Source organism: Rhinolophus ferrumequinum, chromosome 10 (assembly GCF_004115265.2).
Source record: "Rhinolophus ferrumequinum isolate MPI-CBG mRhiFer1 chromosome 10, mRhiFer1_v1.p, whole genome shotgun sequence".
Taxonomy (NCBI): Eukaryota; Metazoa; Chordata; class Mammalia; order Chiroptera; family Rhinolophidae; genus Rhinolophus; species Rhinolophus ferrumequinum.
This window is the reverse complement of record NC_046293.1, coordinates 66,303,525-66,324,000: the sequence shown is the minus strand read 5'-3', so window position 1 is coordinate 66,324,000 and position 20,476 is coordinate 66,303,525. Positions and strand designations below refer to the sequence as shown.

General features: G+C 41.0%; 1 protein-coding gene across 2 annotated transcripts in view; it reads left to right on the top strand.

The window, feature by feature from the left end:
• PTPRB (protein tyrosine phosphatase receptor type B) overlaps nt 1-20,476 on the top strand; it is a 121,866-nt gene that overhangs the window by 11,677 nt on the left and 89,713 nt on the right. The window contains exon 3 of one of the 2 annotated variants that reach the window (XM_033116618.1): nt 1,940-2,196. In XM_033116618.1, the coding sequence (XP_032972509.1) occupies nt 1,940-2,196 (257 nt within the window). Of the gene's footprint in view, nt 1-1,939; nt 2,197-19,957; nt 20,458-20,476 lie in introns of those variants that run through there. The other variant, XM_033116619.1, reaches the window with a different exon arrangement.

Genomic DNA, 20,476 nt, shown 5'->3' with positions numbered 1-20,476 from the left:
AATATGACAGAATTAAGACTGCTTCATGGAATTTGTTGTAAAGAAATCTCCATAAAACTACAGTTGGGTTTCTCATGTAGAAAACACTCTGAGAATAAATAAATCTCCTGGTCTATGTTCAGAGTAGCTCACCTGGGGATAATGGCTGTGACAGTGGCATAAGATTCAGAAGAATGAAACAAACAGAAACCAAGGGAAACATCCAAAAATCTATCAAAGCCTAGATCTGGTAGATGTGTATAGGGTTGACAAAAAATACACAGCACCTAGTTAAGTTTGAATTTTAGATAAATGACAAATCATTTTTCAGTATAAGTATATTCCTAACATACAATATAATGTATAATATAATCTTTGTAATATTATTTTTGAGACATTAAATATATGGAATATTTGATTGTTTATCTAACATTCTAATTTAACTGGACATCATGTGTCTAATTGTTAAGTCTAACAACCTCATGTACAAGTTACTTTGCACAACCCTCCACATTTCAAGGAAAGAATGTGTACTAGCCATGGTTATTTTATTAACTTTTAAAAGCACTGCTATTTATATCTGGCTAAATTTTAAAACTACCTTTTCCATTTTGATTATCTTTTTGTGCCTTACTTATATACATTGTCAAATGAAATATATTAGTCAGTTGAAACTGGAATGGAAATGAATGAGGTTCAAAAGACGGGTCAATAAGGTGGATCAGAACAGGGAAAATGTGATGAATAGCCTCTTCAAGAGACCTCCACCTACCACAGAGTAGTTGCTTAATGAATAATTATTTGAATGAACCAGTGAACAGGTAGTGCAAATTAAATCTTTCTTCTGCCACTCTTTAAACCAGAAACACTTCAAAGTTATGGTTACCTCATTGGACAAGATTTTTTGGGTTTTTATATCCCAGAAAACTCTGATTCACTGTAGAGTTAATGAAAGCATCTAAACGTATCACCTTAGTGCATAATTTACAGACCTTCCCAATGTTTCATATTATACAACTGTTCTCTAGAGTCTTGCTACACAAAGTGTGGTCCAAAAACCATCAGCATCACCTGCGAGCTTGTAAGAAGAGCTGAATCGGACAATCTCTATTGAATCAGAATTTGCATGTTAGCAAGAGCCCCATAAAATGGAAGCGTGTTTTAAAATTATGGCTAGGTAAACATAATTCACAGACCATTTTTTTATTTTTTAATGTGTGGGCAGTTCAGCCTTGCAAAGCAAAGCTATAAATGAATCCCACCAGCTCATAAGTTCTAAATCAATTCACAGTTCTTCCAGAAGATAAGTAGCTTAGAAAATAGAGCTGTCCCATGATTTAATACTCACACGATTAGGATTAGGAAAAGTTTGCACTGTGGTTAAAGGAATGTCATTATTTTCCAGGGAATCTTCAATCTTTAAGACAAAGTTAGGCAAATTATTAATGGTGATTGTCAATCTGGTATGTTGTATAACAACCCCTTTGAATAGTTTAGGGCAGTCCCCCACAGAAGAAAAGCACACGTGTGTGTGTGTGTGTGTGTGTGTGTGTGTATATATATATATATATATATATGTATATATTCAGAATTTTTTATGCAGCTTTTAAAGATTGGTGGAACCCCCTGAAACCAAATCAGTGAACCCTAAATATTCATTGAGTAAATTTAATTCTGTCTTCTACACAGAGCTGGGGTGTTGTTGTTATTGCTGTTTTCATAGCACAGTTTCCACAGCTCTCCTTTTACCTTATAAAATTGATCGATGGGTAAAGGATGGGTGAACTGACTGGGGCAAATGAGCATTGTCACACTCAAAGAATCTGATTTGTTATGTAACTGAAGCTTTTCCACATGCTCGTTATTAAGGAGGTCTTCTTTGTCTAAGTAAAATTGCTTTAATGTGAAGAATCCTTAAAGCATGAAGGTAATTTTAGCAACTGTCCTTTCTTTACCTCAGCTGGCCTGGGAGTGGAAGTTTCAGTCAGGAGCATTAGAAACACGGCTTCGCCCCAAGTTCCCACTACTTTTCATGCAGTTCCATATAGCCTGGAACACCTTATTAGCAATACCACAGAGGCCTTCACCAGAAGGACTACTGACAAGGACAGCCAAAACAGCAGCCAGAGGCAGCCCCCCAGTCTGCAGGCAACTGGAAGTGCAGAGACGTCGTGGGTTCCCTGGACTACTCGGCCCTTCTCCAGCACCACCCAACAGGTAAGGGGTTAAGGGGTGTGGAGTGTGGTTTGTGACGGTCTCAGAAAGCCCATCGCTTGAAAAGACTTGCTTTACTAGAAATGTGGCCACTTGACTTGGTGATTAGATACTCTGTGTCCTCGTTGCTAATTGTCCATGAATGCATTTGGTGTAATGAGAGAATCTTTGAAATAGAATGAAAATCTCTACATCTTTATAAGATGAAGGTAATTAGGCCACCATGTCAGAACTGCACTGCCATAGGCTGGCCACATTTCTGAACCAAAGCCAAGGTTCATATTCTTAGGCGTAACCTAAAACCAGGAAGTAGAAATTGAAATCAGTACCTTACAGGTCCCTCTGCATATGTGTCACAATCATTTATGCTCAAAGCAATGGAAGGGTTAGGGATCACTATGATTGATCTGTAGACATGGTCAAGGTGAGCTAAGGCTTATGCCGATTCCATATCAGCATCCGCAGGACAGATCCATCAAACAGCTAAGGAGAAGCAATGGCACCATCAGAGTCTGTTGGCAAAGTGTTTCTGTTTCTAGTGTTCATCTCTTTAGTTTTGCTTTCCATTCAGGGTGTTAGGCCACCATTTTAGGCAATAACTGTAATTAAGGCAAATCCCACAAGCTAAGGTTTCATTTGGCAGTACCTAGTTGTTTGCTAATAAGCGACCCCCAAAATTTACCGAAAGTCGAAGCCCCACACTGTGCATAGGACTTAGCACTCGCTTCAGTGCTCTGGTTTCTTTCGCTCTGTGCAGAATTTAATATCTCATGTGGTTCCCAGATAGTGAACACATACTTCATTATTGATCACAAAACATATACAGCCATTGAACAGCTCTTGGCACCTTATTTTTATCTCTACTCTTCCTTTACTATAAATGTTCCCTGCGATCTAGCTCTTCCCTTGCTCCTGAGTAGAAGTTAGAAAGGCCTCATAACTTTTCTGGACTCCTTACATCACTTTAAAATTCAACGCTCACTCTCAATCCATTAACAAAAAAATACCCATTTCAGGAAATAACCCAAACCCTAAATTCAATTTAAAGGTTAGCTTCTCCTCTCCCAACACTCATCATCAGGTTGGGCTTGAAGTAGGGAAAGGGAACATGTCCCAATTCTCTCACTCCCCACCTGGCTTTTTACCCGTCTGTCCTAGTTTGATCATTGTGGTTTCAGGTCTACTTGGGCTTGGAAAGTGGGGAAGGAAGACAGGAAATGGGAGCAGGAGAGCTGGTATTTATGGACGCCATCAGAAACTGGCACTGTGCTCTCCTTAAACCTCCAAATCCTCCGCTCTTTCAACCACTGATGTCAGTGAGACTCGCCACTTACTTTTTTTAAATTATGATTAGTTTCAGGTGTATAAAATAATGTAATAGTTAGACATTTACACCCCTCACAAAGTGACAACCCCCCTCTTCCAAGCTACTACCCTTCTGACATCTATATAGCCGTTACAGTTCCACTGACTCTTCCTTATGCTGTACTCCACATCGCGTGACTACATATATTAAATATAGTTGCCATTCATTACTATTCAGCTTCAGCTTCAGGTGTACAGTGCAGTGGTCACCACTTTTGAAATGGAATGCTTCTTGGTGGAGCACCTCATTTTGGCAAAATGTGCCTCAGCCAAAACTACATTCTAACGTCAGTTTATAAGAGTATTCACTTACATGTGAGCTTAAATATAGTATATATTTATTTTTTCTATACTGATATATATATATATATATATATATATATATATATGCATCAAATAAGAAACATACTGAATAAAAACTACAACAGAAACATGTCAGCCTGAGCACTAAAGTGTTGCCTTTTAGAAAAAACAAATTTTCTTATTTTTGTCCAGGTTTGACCATTGTGAAACAAACACATAGAGAACGTGCCCAGAGGTAGCCAGGCTCTACTGAGATGAGCAAAGACAACCAGCTCTAGAGTGGGGTTGCAGGCATGCCATCACCTGGGCCCACCAGCCCCTGGGCCTACCCAGCACTGTGTTACAGAGCTCAGCTGATCCAGCCCAGAACTGGTTTGCAGGCTCGTGGTCATGAAAAATACACTGTGGGTTTTGTTTGTTTGTTTATTTTTTAGCCCTTTTCTAAAATGAAATCCACTGCAATGTTTATGAGCTCCCAGACAAGGAACCGGAATGACTATGCAACTATCTCATGTTCCAGTTTTTCTTGAATCTCAGGCAAAATTTTCACTCTGTCTGAGAAGCTGGGAGTATAGAAGCCATGCTCTTTCCAGAGGCACATTCTAAAACTGCAGTTTTCTGTGACTCTGATACCTCAGCCAAGGCATGCATGCTAGGTCATTATTTGATTTAGTGGAAGCACAGTGTAGTTAGATAGTTTGAAAAGTGAGTCGCTCAGGAGGTAAAATACCTGTCCTTTGAAAGTGATTTTGAAAGGTACTCTACCTCAATACTCAGAAGGGTTATATAAGGAAGAATAAAATCATTCAACTTAATTGCTTAGAATTGTGTAAAAAGAAATTTTCTGTGTGTCAGTTGTTTTCTTTATCAGATAGCACCTGGTGTGTGAGGATTGGGGGTTGGTTTAGTATCTTTCGGCCATGAGGTGGGATAGGATGTTAGTGGGTGATGACAGGAAAAATCTGACTGAGAGCCTTCGGAAGGCAGGGACTCCAACTCTTGATGGGAAGGGCTGCAAAGTCACAATGCAAAGGGGCACACACACACCCCCCTACATGCACACCTAGTCACATTCTCTTATATAGAGCTCCGGTTAATGAAGGTAAATGCCAAGGAGAACATAATTTGGAACCCAGCAATCACTCACTAATGCTACTGCAAAGTTGTCCAAAGCTGACTCTTTTTGTAGCAGAATTTTCCTTACCTTTCTTCTTTCACCTGTTTCCTCACATCTTCACCTGACAATGTGAGGCGTCTATCTTTGGAAGGTGTAGCCTTGCGCCAGTACTTTGTTTCAGAAATACCTCTCTTTTCCTTCTCTCTCTCTCTCTCTCTCTCTCTCTCTCTCTCTCTCTCTCTCTCTCTCTCTCTCTCTCTCTCTCTCTCTCTATTGTGTGCCTAGAGCAGTGCCTGGAAAATAGTGTTTAATTACTGTTAGCTGCTGCTGTTATTATTGTTACCATTATAAAAGTACTATGTGGCTGTGTGTGTCTTACAAGGACAAAGTTGGTGGAAAATGTCTATAATATGAGTCAGGAAAAATCTAGATCAGTGGTTCTCAAAATAGAACCCCAAACCCAGAACTTGTTAGAAATGCAACCCTTGGGCCCTACCTTAGACCTACGGAATCAGAAAGTCTGGTTTAGGGCCCGGCAACCCGTGTTGTAATAAGCCCTCCAAGTCACACTGAGGCACTGTTTAGTTAGAGAACCGCCGATCGAGATAAATCTGGTCCCCGACCCACAATATCTCCTCCATGGACTTCTAAATTTCCCACCATTGATGGCACTTTTGTGCATTAGGTTTTGAGGGGGTAAGGAATGTAGTGCTATAAAATCTAACTAATCAAGTAGCAGAAATTACTTTATCTAATTACAGCCTCCTGCTGTTACTTTGCACAGTGTACATTCTTTAAGGAATGGGTGGAGCCTGGGATGATAAGGAACTGCCCCTAACCCCCAGGGTGTTTGTGTGAACTAGAAATAGGTGTTTCTAGGCACAGAGTTCCAGCAGGAATGCACAAACCTTGGTGCTGGAACGTGGGCTGGATTCCAGCCCTCACGCACGTCTTCAACCAGGCATCCCCATGTACCACCTACACGAATATGCCATGTCCTGTGCATGGGCCCTGTTGCAGACCAAGCCAGAGGGAGGTGTCAGAAATGTGCCCTGCATACACCAGCCATTCCCTATGGGCAAAGTGAGACAGGCCAGGCCGAGGCAGCAGGAAGTCAATCTGTGGTGGCGTCTGAACAATGGGGCAGGAGAAAGTTAAATGTGGAGAAGTGGCCTCTAAAGGGGGAGGGGAGGCTCTGGACTTCACTTTAGCTTCAAAACCTCAACCACCTCCATCTATTGTTTGATCAGCAGACTCTCAAGAGATCCAATCTGGATCTCCTCTGAGTCATGTGACTGTGGTAGAGATGGTTGACACAGTGATAAAGAGCTAGGGGTCTGGTGTCAGAGAAACCCGGTTTAATCCTAGTGATGCCGTCCAGTTACTCAGTGCAAGGCGTACTTGCTTCCTCTTTAAAATAAAGATAATTAAAGGTACTCCATCTGCCTCGTAAGTCAGTTGTGAGGATTAAAATCTGATTAAGCAAAGTGCTTAGTATATTGGGCACACAGGACAAGTATTTAATACTGTTAGCAATTAATATTATACTAACTTCTTGTTTTTGCTCCATCATTCCTGCCCTATCAACTTCACAGGGTAATTGTAAGAACCAGATGAGTAACATTATTACATGAAAATGCTTTGAGAGGGATAAATGTTGAACGTGGCTGGTTCTGAGTCTGCTAAACATCCCTAAATCTTGTTTGAAGGTACACCTCCTTCTTCCCTTCCACGCCCTGCCCCAGTCCTGGCCTGGGAGAGGGATTGCATTTCCTCGATTCATGAATAGCCATTGTGGTGCTGGTCTGGGTTTAACAGTTCTGGGCTTCCTTCCATTTGGCCTTTAAAGAGGTCACAGCCCAATGTGAGCCTCCAAATAAGTGACAAGGCAAATGCAGATAATCCCCACCCCCTCAAGTCTGGGGTAACCTCCTTTACTGTGTTACTTAGATTATATGGGGTGTGGGGGCTCTTCCCACTGCCACCATTGTTCTGTGGCCAGAAACAAAAATGGGACAGTATTCCCCTTTACTAAGACAGACAGACACCTGGGAGAAGTGCAAAGATGTAGCAAAACAAACAAACAGAAAAACCCTAGGCATTCCTAACGAACAAGTACTCTTAGTTTATCTACAAATAGGATAAAATCATAAGCAGATTCTGAGACAGTTGACAGTGCACAAAAGCCATGCAAGGGAGTAATAAATCATGGAAGGGATATGTTCCTCAGACCCTAATATATAGTTAGCATCATTCAATCCTAATTTGGACAAAGGACGGTAGTTTTCTTGCCAAGTGGATTACCATGTGCCGGTAGCATAATACAGTTTAAAATTCACTGGACCCTCTTCAGTTTTAAAATCTCAAGGATTTTCAAGGAAAGCTCTGCCAGAGACATATAACCTGAATCTAATTACAAGGAAACATTGGGCACATGCAAATGGAGGAAGAAACTATAGAAATAACCAACCTGTATCATTCAGAAAGGTCAATGTCATAAAGATTATTTTAAAAGGCTGAGGAATTGTTCCAGATTAAAGAAGATTAAGAGACCTGACAACTAAATGCAATACAGGATTCTGGGCTGGATCCTTATTAGAGGGGAAAAAAAAAAATGCTAAAAGGACATTATTGAGATGATTGACAAAATTGAAATATGGATTGTGGATTAAAGCATTATATCAATCTTGTATTTCCTGAATTTGATAACTTTACTGAGATTACACATTTAATTCAAGATATGTGCAGGCTACTCTGAAATGGTTCAAGTAAAAATAGTATCTATGGAGAGAAGGAGAGAGTGATAAGACAAATGTGTCAGAATATTAGAAAAACAAAAACAACAAAAAAACTAGTGGGTCTGCATGAAGGTATATGGAAGTACTCCGTATACAGTTCCTCAACTTATTTGTAAGTTTGTAATTACTTCAAAATTTAAAACCTGTAAAAAAAAAAAAAACCTGTAAAAAATGAAAAGAGTAGTTTGCTGAAGGGCTTTCAATGGGTAGAATCTAAGGGTTACTGCGGAAATAGAGACGGACCAGTGGCTTCTTCAAGGACCAGAGGAGAGAAGGGGAGGCAGGAGGAGAATAAACACTGTGAGAGACGATGATGAATTTGCAAGGAAAAGCGGTAAAGCTAAAGTCAGCACTGGCAGAAGATAAGATAAAGAAAGTCTGGAAGAGCCTGCTCAGTACTTTAAACCTCTGTCGTTGACCCCAGCTCCATTTCGGTTGCACCCTCCTCTTCCACTCACAGAATAACAGCTTTGAAAACCAGTTATTGTGAAGTACGGTGAAAAGTACTTGAAAGGGGAAATGCTGTAAATTCCAGGAGCTGTCTTTGAAGTAAAAATCCTCTCCATTCTTCCCACACTTTCGGGGAACTGGCAACAGAATACTGCCATTGCTAAATCCAGATGAGATGTCCACTGGGGAACCTTGTATTTGGGAGATACATAGGAGGCACCTGTTTTTTCATCAGAATTCTTCTGATTTGGATCTCTAATAGATCTGGACCAATGGGCACACCCCTTGTGCATAGTTTTGCTGGGTGCCTGCTCTTCCTCTGTGCGTCTGTGAACATGTGTTTGCTCCTTTTTCTGTAAGACGATACTTCCAGCCCAGGACAACAGAGCTGTGCAGAGGATACCAAGAGTGTGCTTTGCTAAGAGTTTTGACCCTGGTGGCCTGAATCCGGTGACATCCTGATTACTGGGGAAGGATTAGATCTTCTGTGGAGTCAGCATCTCTCCGTTTGGAAAAGAGACTGCTTGGGCACTAGTTTATCCTACGGCTTAGGTGCTAGGTATCCTTGGATTCTGTGATGCTAATGGTTCCGGGTCTGCATTGGAACAGCTGAAGAATACAAGTTTGTTTCAGATTTACAAATTCTTAGCCATGCCCTTGGTTAGTGGTGGGGCTGTGAATGTTTACTTTGTCAGTATATAACTAGACATTGAGTCTCCACAGCCTGGGGACGTGGGGGAGATAATGAAGAGACATGACTTCTTCCTTCAAGAGGTTTATAATCTAGCTGATGTTTTTTATCATTACATTTTTGAAAAACATGATAAGCTCTTTTGATCTTCCACTCTGATCACCGTCAGCCCCAACATTCAGGCAACTCCAAGATGCCCTGTGTCCGCCTCATCCAGCAGAGAAGGTGAGATAGGGAGCTGTGTGAAAGAAGCAGGCAGAAGAGGAGCCAACAAGCCTCCATCTTTTCATTTTTTTAAAGAAAAGTCAAAATCCAGATGTTTTTCACAAGTAAAATCTATTTTTCTCAACATTATCTACTTATTCCGACTTTTTTAAACAATGTTAAACTCACACTCTAAAAGCTAGTAAAAGCACCTGTGCTGGCCAAAGAGCCCTTTGTTTGCGACATCTAGAGAATTCGTGGGAAATAATATTGTAGCAATGTGATAGATAGAAAAAAAAAAAAAGAGTTTTTATCCTCCAGTCATCACTTTCAAAGGGAGATGAAAAGGATGATCATTTTTTGTTTGTTTGTTTCTTTCTTTCTTCCTTTGCCTTAAAGCCATTATTAGCCAAACTATTAGATAGTTTATCTATTATCTTAGTGTTTGCATGTTTGTGAAAATCGTGACCTAGCTCCTGAAACCATACTGTGTAACAGCCATGCACATAACAGACAGCCTCAACTGAAGCGGTAATGCCTTGACTCATTGCTTATGTGAGCAAACTCATTTCCGAGGGTGGGGCAGCAGGGAATGAAAAGTGGGAATGAAGAAGAAGCAGAGGCCTTTGAAATTGAAAAGGTGATTAGTTAACAGTCACATCTGGGTTTAAGCCATTCATCTGTGTATGGTTAAAAGGCTATGACAAAAGCTATGCAAAGCCCATTTCCTCCAGATTAAAAAAAAAAAAAATGGTGGAGGGGAAGAGGGTGAGCAATTGGTGTAGAAAAAAAATATTAGGAAACCTCAGAGATGCGTCTGAGAGAGATGCTGGAGCCTGCTGTTAGAGACATATCCAGTACACGCAACCCGTCCCTTCCAAGATTTAAAAAGTCCTGGCTTGGCCAAGAGTCAGAGCAGCAGTTAAATGTCGTTAGTGCTGATCTACTGAAGAGAATCTCTTGGATACAGGATTGAAAGCAATAATAATTTATTATCATTTGGATGCTCTCAGAAAGACATTCTCATCCGTGGACTTTGTCATGCTCTAGCATTACTGGGTGCTTAGCTTCCATGATTTATTGGTATTCATATACTATTAGTACGGCTAGAGATCATGGTATCTAATATTCATTGAGCCCTTTAGTCAGGAACTGCATAATACATACAATATAAACCTTCTCATTTAATCCTTGCAACTGCCTCTCAATTCCTTTTTATTTCCATTTTCTTGGAGACCTATGACACAGGAAGCTAGAAAGATTCCTTGAAATAAGAAAATCCCAAAACAGTATCTCTAAACAGAAGAGGATGGTCACAGTCCTTTTTAAAAAACTGGTTATCAAAATTATTTTACCTTAAATTTTAATGCATCTCTTTTTAAATGCATGACACCTGCTGCAGGTTAAAATTTTGCCATAATTTACTATTGAGCCACTTCAAATTAAAACTTAGAATAATGTTTTTTAGTTGACGCATTCCCTGATTGCTAGCCGTTCTTCTTTTTAAAAATATCTGGGGAAACACACATGGGAGTTGTGTAACAAGAGTACTTCTTTTTCCTCAGAGGCAAAGGCATCAGAATTGGCCCGTTATCTAACATTTATTAAGTTTGTTGCTTGTTGATCTTTTTCCCGTTAGCATCTGCACTTTATTTTTATTGAGAAATTATAAATATCAAAATATGCATATTATATAACATATAGAGTATAGCCATTATATAACATATATGCATATATTATATATTACATCACCAATTTACTTGACACATTCTAAAATTGTTCAAGACCTTCTAAATCACTTACATAGATTCGTATAACCAGAGATCTCAGTGAAATCTAAAAGAAAAAGAACAATATCATCAACTCTTTTTAATATAAAATGGTGTCTGAGGTGAGGTTCAGGGTAGAAAGATTGACAATCTAAGACTGGAATTTTAGTAACTTTCTCATCACCTAGAGCAGGCAGGGTTGTTAAAAATAAACAAATAAACCAACAAATAAGAACAGATTTTTGGCTCCGCCACAGGATTCCTCAGGTTGTTGTGAGGGCCTGTAATTTATATTTCTAGCAAGTTCTCAGATGATGCCGATGCCACCCTTTGAGAATCACTGTTCTAAGGTTACTACCTCCTTCCCCTTTTTCCTTTTCCTCCTTTAATCTTCCCTCCCACACTTATCTTGTCCCACCACTTCTCTTCTAAACCAACCTTCTGTTCTTTCTATTCCTTTGCCCTTCCCTTTTTTTCCCCTCTTCTCTTTCCCTTCCTTTCTTCCAGATATTTGAGGCGTCCAGATGGAACATGGTTAGAAGGACTTGTTTAAAGTATTTATTCACATAACAATAGTTATCGAGCCAGTACAAAGATTCATTCATTCATTTATCTGTTCATTCAACAAATATTCGTTGAAACTCTACTTTTATGCCAAGGTCTATGTGAGAAGAAGACAGAGAAAGATGCTGCCCTAAGGGAATTGCCCATATGCCCTGGGAAGGCAAATACTCTCTTTCCCCGAAAATAAGACCTCGTCAGACAATCAGCTCTAATGCATCTTTTGGAGCAAAACTTAATATAAGACCCCGTCTTATTTTACTATAATATAAGACCAGGTCTTATATAATATAATATAATACAAGACCTGGTTTTATATTAATTTTTGCTCCAAAAGACGCATTAGAGCTGATGGTCCAGCTAGTTCTTATTTTCGGGGAAACACGGTAGTGCACAAACATGTAAATAATTAGATTATTACCAAGTGTCATTAGTGCTCTGAATTAAACAAATGAGTTGCGGAGATGAAGAATAATAAAAGAGCAATTTTTCCTTTTATTATTGGCTCCAAAGGATGTGTTTAAGCTGAGGCCTAAACATTAAGAGGAAGAGAGCCAAGCAGAGAACCTGGGGAAGAGTGGTTCAAGATGAAATAGCAGGCACAAAGGCCCTGGAGCAGGAAAAAGTCAGTTCCCTGAGTGTGTCTCCAAAAGCTAAACCAGAACCTGGCACACAGTAGGTGTTCAGTCAGTATTTGCTGAATAAATAAGTGAATTTTTAGACCCAGGCCACTGCAACAGAGGAAGCAAGCAGGAGAGAGGTGAAGGGTGGGCAGAGGCCAGGTCATGAAGGACCAGGTCATCAAGGTGAGGTGTTTGAATTAACCGATCAACTTTACCAACCCATTCTGCCCTCGCTTCATCCTTTCAGCCTTCCCCATACGGAGCTCAAACTGAAGTAGCAGTTCTCAAAGTGTAGTCTCTGGACTCCTGATGACCAGCTGTATCATTCGACGTCTAAGTTCTTACTGTGACAAGAGCCATGCTTTCACATTATGAATTCATAATTAATGAATACGTCAATTTTTTAAATTATTGATTAATTGCTATGACAATTTGTTTAAAAGGCAGCTGTTTGTTCACTCATATCTAATCAAAAGCAGCCCCACCCTTCCCATGCAGGCTGGGAAAAGTTTCGTGGTGGCAAAGAGAAAAGGTTGTCCCTTGAAGTTACTGAGTGACTGATCCCAAATTCCTGGAATGCAGTAACTTCTAAAGCAAATGCAGTGTCATTATGCAGGATAAATAGGTTCAAAAGAAGTTGAGGAATTCCAAACAAAGATGAGAACAAAGAAAAAAATGAATTGATTTATTTGTACTTTGTACAGTAGTTTCAAATAAACTTGTAGAAAGATGATATCTGGCGGCCTTTCCCTGTCCCATACTGCCTTGAGTCCATTACAATTCTGAGTTCTGATATTAATATAGTGCTTTTAAAAGGAAAAATGGAATCAGTAAAAGCCAGAATTTAAACTTTCCCTCATTGTTTAATAATACGTTAATTCTTATGGATTATTTAGGACCCATTAATTATCTGGGCCCTTTGCTGTGAGCCTCAAAAAAAAGATTCTCAAAAAAAAAGTTTCTGTGACTACTGGTCACTTCCTTCATGTATGGCTATGGTGCTTCATATACACTGATGTAAAAATACACAAAAGACAATACATGATTCCAAATATATGTGTCTCTCTTTGATAGATCAAAAGTAAAGAAATCATTCCTTCTTTTCCAAATCCCTATTCCCAAGGGTGTTATTAGCAGATCACTGTTATTAACAGAATTTGGAAGCATCTAAGCTACGTTGTTGTAAGGATATTTTGTTATTGCCTTATTTGATTAGTCCTACTCAAATTGTGTCATTTTGGTGCATTTTCCTGGACAAAAAGAAGGATGATAAGGAAGGATTATTAGACAGTATGTTAAAAATAAAAAATAATTTTAAAATTAACTTACAGGGTACAGTAGGTTGTTGGCATATAGTGTTTAAAATAAAGATATTTGGGGGAGCAGCGGTTGGCTCAGTTGGTTAGAGTGTAGTGCTTATAACAAAACGTCACTGGTTCAATTCCCACATGGGCCAGTGAGCTGCACCCTCCACAACTAGAATGAAAATAACGGCTTGACTTGGAGCTGATGGGTCCTGGAAAAACACACTGTTCCCCAATATTCCCCAATAAAAATTTAAAAATATATATTTGGGGAAACCTGGAGGAGTTAGGATTTATTGAAGATTTTCTTGAAGAACAGAAGAGTAGTTAGCATATTTGGGTGTGAAGATTCCAAATCTAAGAGGCAGTTTTTTGTTTTGTTTTTTAATGGCATGGATAACCACTCTCACCATCTTTTTGTTTTGTTTTGTTTTGTTTTTTTACTGGGGATTATTGGGGAACAGTGTGTTTCTCCAGGGCCCATCAGCTTCAAGTCGTTGTCTTTCAATAAAGTTGTGGAGGGCGCAGCTCCGCTCCAAGTCCAGTTGCCGTTTTCAATCTTTAGTTGCAGGGGGCACAGCCCCAACATCCCATGCAGGAATTGAACCAGCAACCTTGTTGTTGAGAGCCCAGGATCTAACCAATTGAACCATCCGGCTTCCCTAGGGGGCAACTTTTTATTAGCAAATTTTATAAACCTCAATTGAAAAGACGAAGGATAGGGAGCAGAAGTTAGGAAAGCGTGACATCTGTGATGGATGAATTTAAAAGAGAGCAAAACAGGTGATTTAAATGTAATCTGTTACTAGGCAAACTGACACTTATACAGCACAGTAAAGTTTGCAAAGGTGCTTTAACATATGTGATCTTATTCTTCCTAATAGCTCTGGGAAGTATTTAGAGTAGGTATTATTCCAGTTTTACAGACAAGGAAACCACACCATTTTCTGAAAATAGCAAGAAAAGAAAAAGTTAATGTTGAAATGAAATAAAGCTAGAGAGCGATCCAAGATGGGGGAGTATATAAACATTGTGCTTGTATCCTTCCCTGAACACATTAAAATTACAACTAAATTATAGAGAATCAACCTGGAGAACCATTTGAAGCCTAGCCAAACCGAAGTCCTACAACTAAAAATGTAAAGAAAAAGCCACATCTCTGAAGGAGTGGAGGCACAGAATGGGCCCCAAACCTCTGCGTGGCAGCTGAGAATCAGGAGGGACATCTTAGCCACAGAGTTTCCCCCCAGAGGAGCAAGGGACCCCAGTCCCCCACACCAGATTCCCCAGTCCCGAGTACTGGTACCGGGAAGAGAAGCCCCCACAACATCTAGCTGTGAAAAACAGTGGGGATTCTGACCATCTGGATAGGACAGAAGGCTGCAGGAAACCCAGACGTCCTCTTAAGTGGCCCATGCACAGACATTCGCTGGTAGGCAGACATCTTGGGCTCCAGCAGAAGATGGTGACTTGGGGGGCATCAGTGGCATACCGGGGCAGACTGAAGTGTGTGGCTTCACAGGGAGAACTGGAAGACAGTTGGCATTTTCCCTGTGTGGGGTCCTTCTCCCCTGTAGCCAGCAGGCAGGCGCCATTTTTCCTCTGTTGAGCCTGCCCACACCACAGCCAGATCTGAATTTGATTGGCCTGATGAGCTCTGCTGCTCCACCCTGCTGACTCCCCCAATGCTGGAAGCACTTTCTCAATGCGCAGCCAGGCCCACCTGCATTGCACTCTTTCTTAGAAAACTATCGGAGTCTGAAAGGTCCCCCTACTGAGCGGCAACTGTCCTTGGTGTGTACTCTGAGACTTTTGCTAAGTAGCTCCAGACTCAGCACTGGCACCAAACCAGAATTTACATTAATCTGGTAACTACAATTCTTCCCACTCTAGTGACTCATTGAGACCCTGCTCCACCCAACTTGCATACCACACAAGGATCTATGAACAGTTGAACCTTAAAGGTGCTGGCAGGTGGCAGTGGGCCTTGAGGTGTCCAGGCTTTTTGCAGAGCTACCCCAGGCTGGGTACTGGTGGCAGATGTCCTCGGTTTGTAGCATGGCCTCTCTCATGCACCTCCAGGGTTAGCACAGGCAGCAAACAACTGTGGGTCACTTTGTTGCTACTACCAGGTAGTCCCCAAAGAGTCACAGACATTGGGTGACCTGGGACTTCACCAGAGCCCCTCCCAAGAAGCCCCAGAACCAACATACTTGGAGTTTGGCTTCAAACCACAGCAGAGCACCACCCAATTTGCCCCACAAGTGGCACACACAAAGGGTGGTCTCAACAGGCACCAAAGCCTACTGGTGCAAAATCCACTCAGTGAGATAAGCCCCCCAGCACAGTAGGCAATAAGCTATGGACATGGCCAAACCCAACTAGCTTAAGGGTCAGTCTCACCCACTGACATCCCAATCACAATCAAGGCTCAACTATAACAAGAGGGGACACACAACCCACACAAGGGACACTCCTGGAGCACCCAGAGCTGGTGGGCCACTGTGTCCCACAGGGCACCTACTACATAAGGCCACCCAGCCAAGACTGGGAGACATAGCAAATCTACTTAATACATAGAAACAAACACAGAGAAGCAGCCAAAATGAGGAAACAAAGAAATGTGTTGCAAATGAAAGAACAGGAGAAAACTCCAGAAAAATAACTAAACAAAATGGAGGTGAGCAACCTACCAGAGACAGAGTTCAAAACAATATTTATAAAGAACAAATGTTATAAGAAACTTAGTGAGAACATCAACAAAGAGATTTCAAGCATAAAAAAGGAAATAAAAACCATAAAAAAGAACCAGTCAGAAGTGGAGAATACAGTAACTGAAATGAAGAATGCACTAGAAGGAATCACCAGCAGACTAGATGAAGCAGAGGATCAAATCAGCAATTTGGAAGACAATGTAGCAGAAAAAACCCAAATGGAAAAGAAAAAAGAATCCAAAAAAAAAAAAAAAATGAGAGTTTAAGAGACCTCTGGGACAACATCAAGCATAACAACATCACCTCATATGGGGTATCAGAAGGAGAAGAGAGAAAACAAAGATTGAGAACCTATTTGAAGAAATAATAACTGAAAACTTTCCTAACCTGGTGAAGGACATAGACATACAAGTCCAGGAACTGCAGAGTCCCAAACAAGATGAACCCAAACCGGCCCACACCTAGTCACATTACATTTAAAATCGCAAAGGTTAAAGACAAGGAAAGAATCCTAAAAGTAGCAAGAGATAGGGAACTAGTAACTTATAAGGGAGCTCCCATAATATTGTCAGTTGATTTCTCAACAAACTTTGCAGGCCAGAAGGAATTGGCACGAAGTATTCAATGTAATGCAAAGTAAGGACCCACAACCAAGGGTAGTCTACCCAGAAAGGTTATCATTTAAAATTCAAGGACAGATAAAGAGCTTCCTAAACAAGAACAAACTAAAGGAGTTCATCACCACCAAACCAGTATTACAAGGAATGTTAGAGGGACTTCTTTAAGATGGGGGGAAAAAATCAAAATTATGAATAATAAAATGGCAATAGCTACATATCTATCAACAATTACTTTCAATGTAAATGGATTAAATGCTCCAATCAAAAGACATAGGCTGAGTGGATAAGGAAACAAAACCCTTAAATATGCTGCCTACAAGAGACTCACTGCAGATTGAAAGACACACAGAGACAGAAAGTAAAGGGATGGAAAAAGATATTTCATGAAAATGGAAATAAACAAACAGAAAAAACTGGGGTAGCACTACTTATACCAGACAAAATAAACTTTAAAACAAAGACTATAGAAGAGCCTATGAAGGACCCAGTAATCCCACTTCTGGGTATTTATCTGAAGAAACCCACACCGCTACTTCAACGGGATGTGTGCATCCATATGTTCATTGCAACATTGCTTACAATGGCTGAGATGTGGTGCCAACCTGGGTGTCCATCAATGGATAAACGGATAAAGAAGAGGTCGTGTATATATACAATGTAATATTGATCAGCCATGAAAGGGAATGGGTCCTTGCCATCTACTGTGTCATGGATGGACCTGGACAGTATTGTGCTGAGTGGAGAATATCAGACAGAGAAAGACAGACACAATGTATTATAATTTCACTTATATATATATGTTAAGAACAAAATTAACAAACAAAACAGAAACAATTATAATTTCACTTATATATATGTTAAGAACAAAATTAACAAACAAAACAGAAACAAATTGATAGATACGGGGAATATTTTGATGGTTGCCAGATGGGAGGGGGTTGAGGGTATGGGTGAGAAAAGGGGAAGGGATTAAGACGTACAAATTTGTTGTTACAAAGTAGTTATGGGGATGTAGGGTATAGCATAAGGAACATAGTCAATAATATTGTAATAGCTATGTGTGGTGTCAGATAAGTACTAGATTTGTTGGGGTGATAGATGGGAGGGGGTTGGGGGGCAGGGTGAAAAAGGTGAAGGGATTAAGAAATACAAATTGGTCGTTACAAAGTAGTCATGGGGATGTAAAGTAAAGCATGGGGAATATAGTCAATAATATGGTAATAAATATGTATAGTGCTAGGTGGGTACTAGACTAGTCAGGGGGATCACTTATTAAATTATAATATCTAACCACTATGCTTTACACCTGAAATTCATATAAAATAATATTGAATGTCAACTGTAATTTAAAAATTTAAATGGGGGGGGAAGTGAAGGGGAATAAGAGGTCCAAATTTCCAGGTATAAAACAAATAAGTCATGGGGATGTAATGTAAAGCATAGGGAATATAGTTAGTAATATTGTGATAACGTGGTACAGTGTTAGATGGTTGCTGGACTTATCATGGTGATCACTTCTTTAGGTATATAAATGTTGAATAACTGTGGTGTAGCCTTGAAACTAATATAATATTGTATGTTAGCTATGTTTTTAATAGAAATCTTAAAAACAATAAAAAGAATGTGGTAGATCTATATGTGCTGAATAGGAAAAAATTTCTAAGGCGTGGGGAAAAGCTTGTTATAGAGAATACAGTATATTTCAATGTATGAAAAATATAAACTATGTATGTGTACCTATGTTATATAAATATATTAAAGTAAAGGAAAATGTCTGGAAGGATCCATTAAAAAAAGAAAACTAATTAAAAAAAGATCCCCGTAAAGACTGAAGACAACCTGTAGGCTTGCAGTATCTAAGGGAGGGGGTAAGGGGCCCTCTCTGAACGTGCTGAAAAACCTGCCAGGCTGTGCAAAGCCATTGAACTTGGGGAGGAGGGAAGGGATACAGAAGGCAAAAACTCCTTTTTAAGACAAGTGACTCATGCAGAGAAATAGGAAAGATTCAGATTTCTAATACACACACGTCTTGGGTTTGACCTCCTTTGAGTGTTTGCTAACTTGAAAAGGAGATTTGAGATCTCTGATCTGGCCATAGCTTGAAAGCCCAGAGAATCTCTGAAAAGGTAAAAACTTCATTTTCTTACACTGAAATTTTTTTAAAAAAATATGCTTCCTACAAGAATTGAAACCATCTTCACTTTATCCCTATCTTCTTTTCTTCCAAGTAGATACAGTAGATATACTAGTCAATAATGTAGCTTTATGTATCATCTACTTGAAAAAGAAGGGAATATATCATCTTTCTCTGATATAGCTCCAGAGTATTCTGATTTGAAAATTAAAACGTGGAATATCACCTCTGTTGGCAGTTGTCAGGGGTGGTACCCCAAAAGCAATGCAACATTGTAAAAGTTATTGCAATATTTTGCTATTATCACCTTTATACAATTAAACACTTTTGCTCTTCAGTTATTGGGAACTCTTTTAAAATCCATTTTCAGATACATGATCATTCAGGTACTGAGGCAGTTGCTGAAAAAACACATAAAGTTAGTGCTGAAAACTGAGTAAATTCCAGTTTTTTGTAATAGGTAGGGGAGCTGAACCATCAATAGTATTTTCCATAAGTGAGAATTTATATTGCTTTCTTATATTGCTTGGGTATTTGCGGATGAAATGGTTTTAACTATTGCATGGTCAGTGACGAAAATGCTTTGTTCATGCGTTGAACCATTGGTGGTGATTATATTTGTTCGTGGTTAGCGCAATTTGCGTAATATTTTGGGAGGACACGAGAGAAAGGGGAAAGTGAATGGCAGAAAAAAAAACATGGGTCAAGTTGACAATGGACAAGATCCTTTTGGGGTCTTTTTCTCTGGCTGGTGTTAGGAGGATGCGCACTGGGACAAATGAACGCTTTGAGGTGAGAAGGGCAAAAGCACTCTAATAAAAGGCTTCAGGAAAGAGTGTAGGCGACCTAGGGAAATCTGCTGTGGTTAAGTTTCATCCTGGGAAAAGAGGCCCTGGAGAAAGCAGAGGAGGAAGATAGGAAGGAAGATGGGGTGGGGGGGCATTGGGTGTGGAGGGAGGAAGGGGCAGGGGTGAGGGCTGGAAAGTGAGAGGGAGCGAGTGCTGACTGCGGCTAAGGCGGCGGGGCTGAGGACCACAGAGTGGGGAAAAGTGAAAGTAGGGGCGGGAGGGGGGGGGAGGAGGCCGGTCTCCGCAGACCTGGACGGGACCCCCCGCCCGGGAGACCGCGGCTCGGGGCCGCGGCGGGGGTAGCTTGGCCCGCCTCGGGTCCCCTTAGCAGCCTCAGGCGTTGGCTCCTCGGGACGCCCTCCCTAGCAGGCGCATTGTTCCTTTGCCGGGAGACGAGGAAATTGCCTTTTGATTGCGGAAGTCCGCGGACGGGGCGCGGGGCGAGGCAGCGCGGGTCAGAATGGCAGCGTGGGAAGGGCGGCGCGCTGCCTGTCCCCGCCGCCTCTCGCGTCCGCAGCCCGCCCAGGGCGGCAGCAGCAGAAGTAGCAGCGGCGGCCGCGGTGGCCCTTGCGCGTCTCCAGCCGGGAGGGAAGCGCTCTGCGCCCGCAGGGCGCGCTGAGCGCGCGCAACAAGTGGCTCCCCACGCGGCCGTCGAGGCCACCCCCGTCCCAGCCCCTCGGCGGAGTCTGGGTGGGAAGCACTGAGCGCGATGCTGAGCCATGGAGCCGGGTTGGCCTTGTGGACCGCACTGAGCCTGCTGCAGGTGAGTGGCCGTAGGCAGA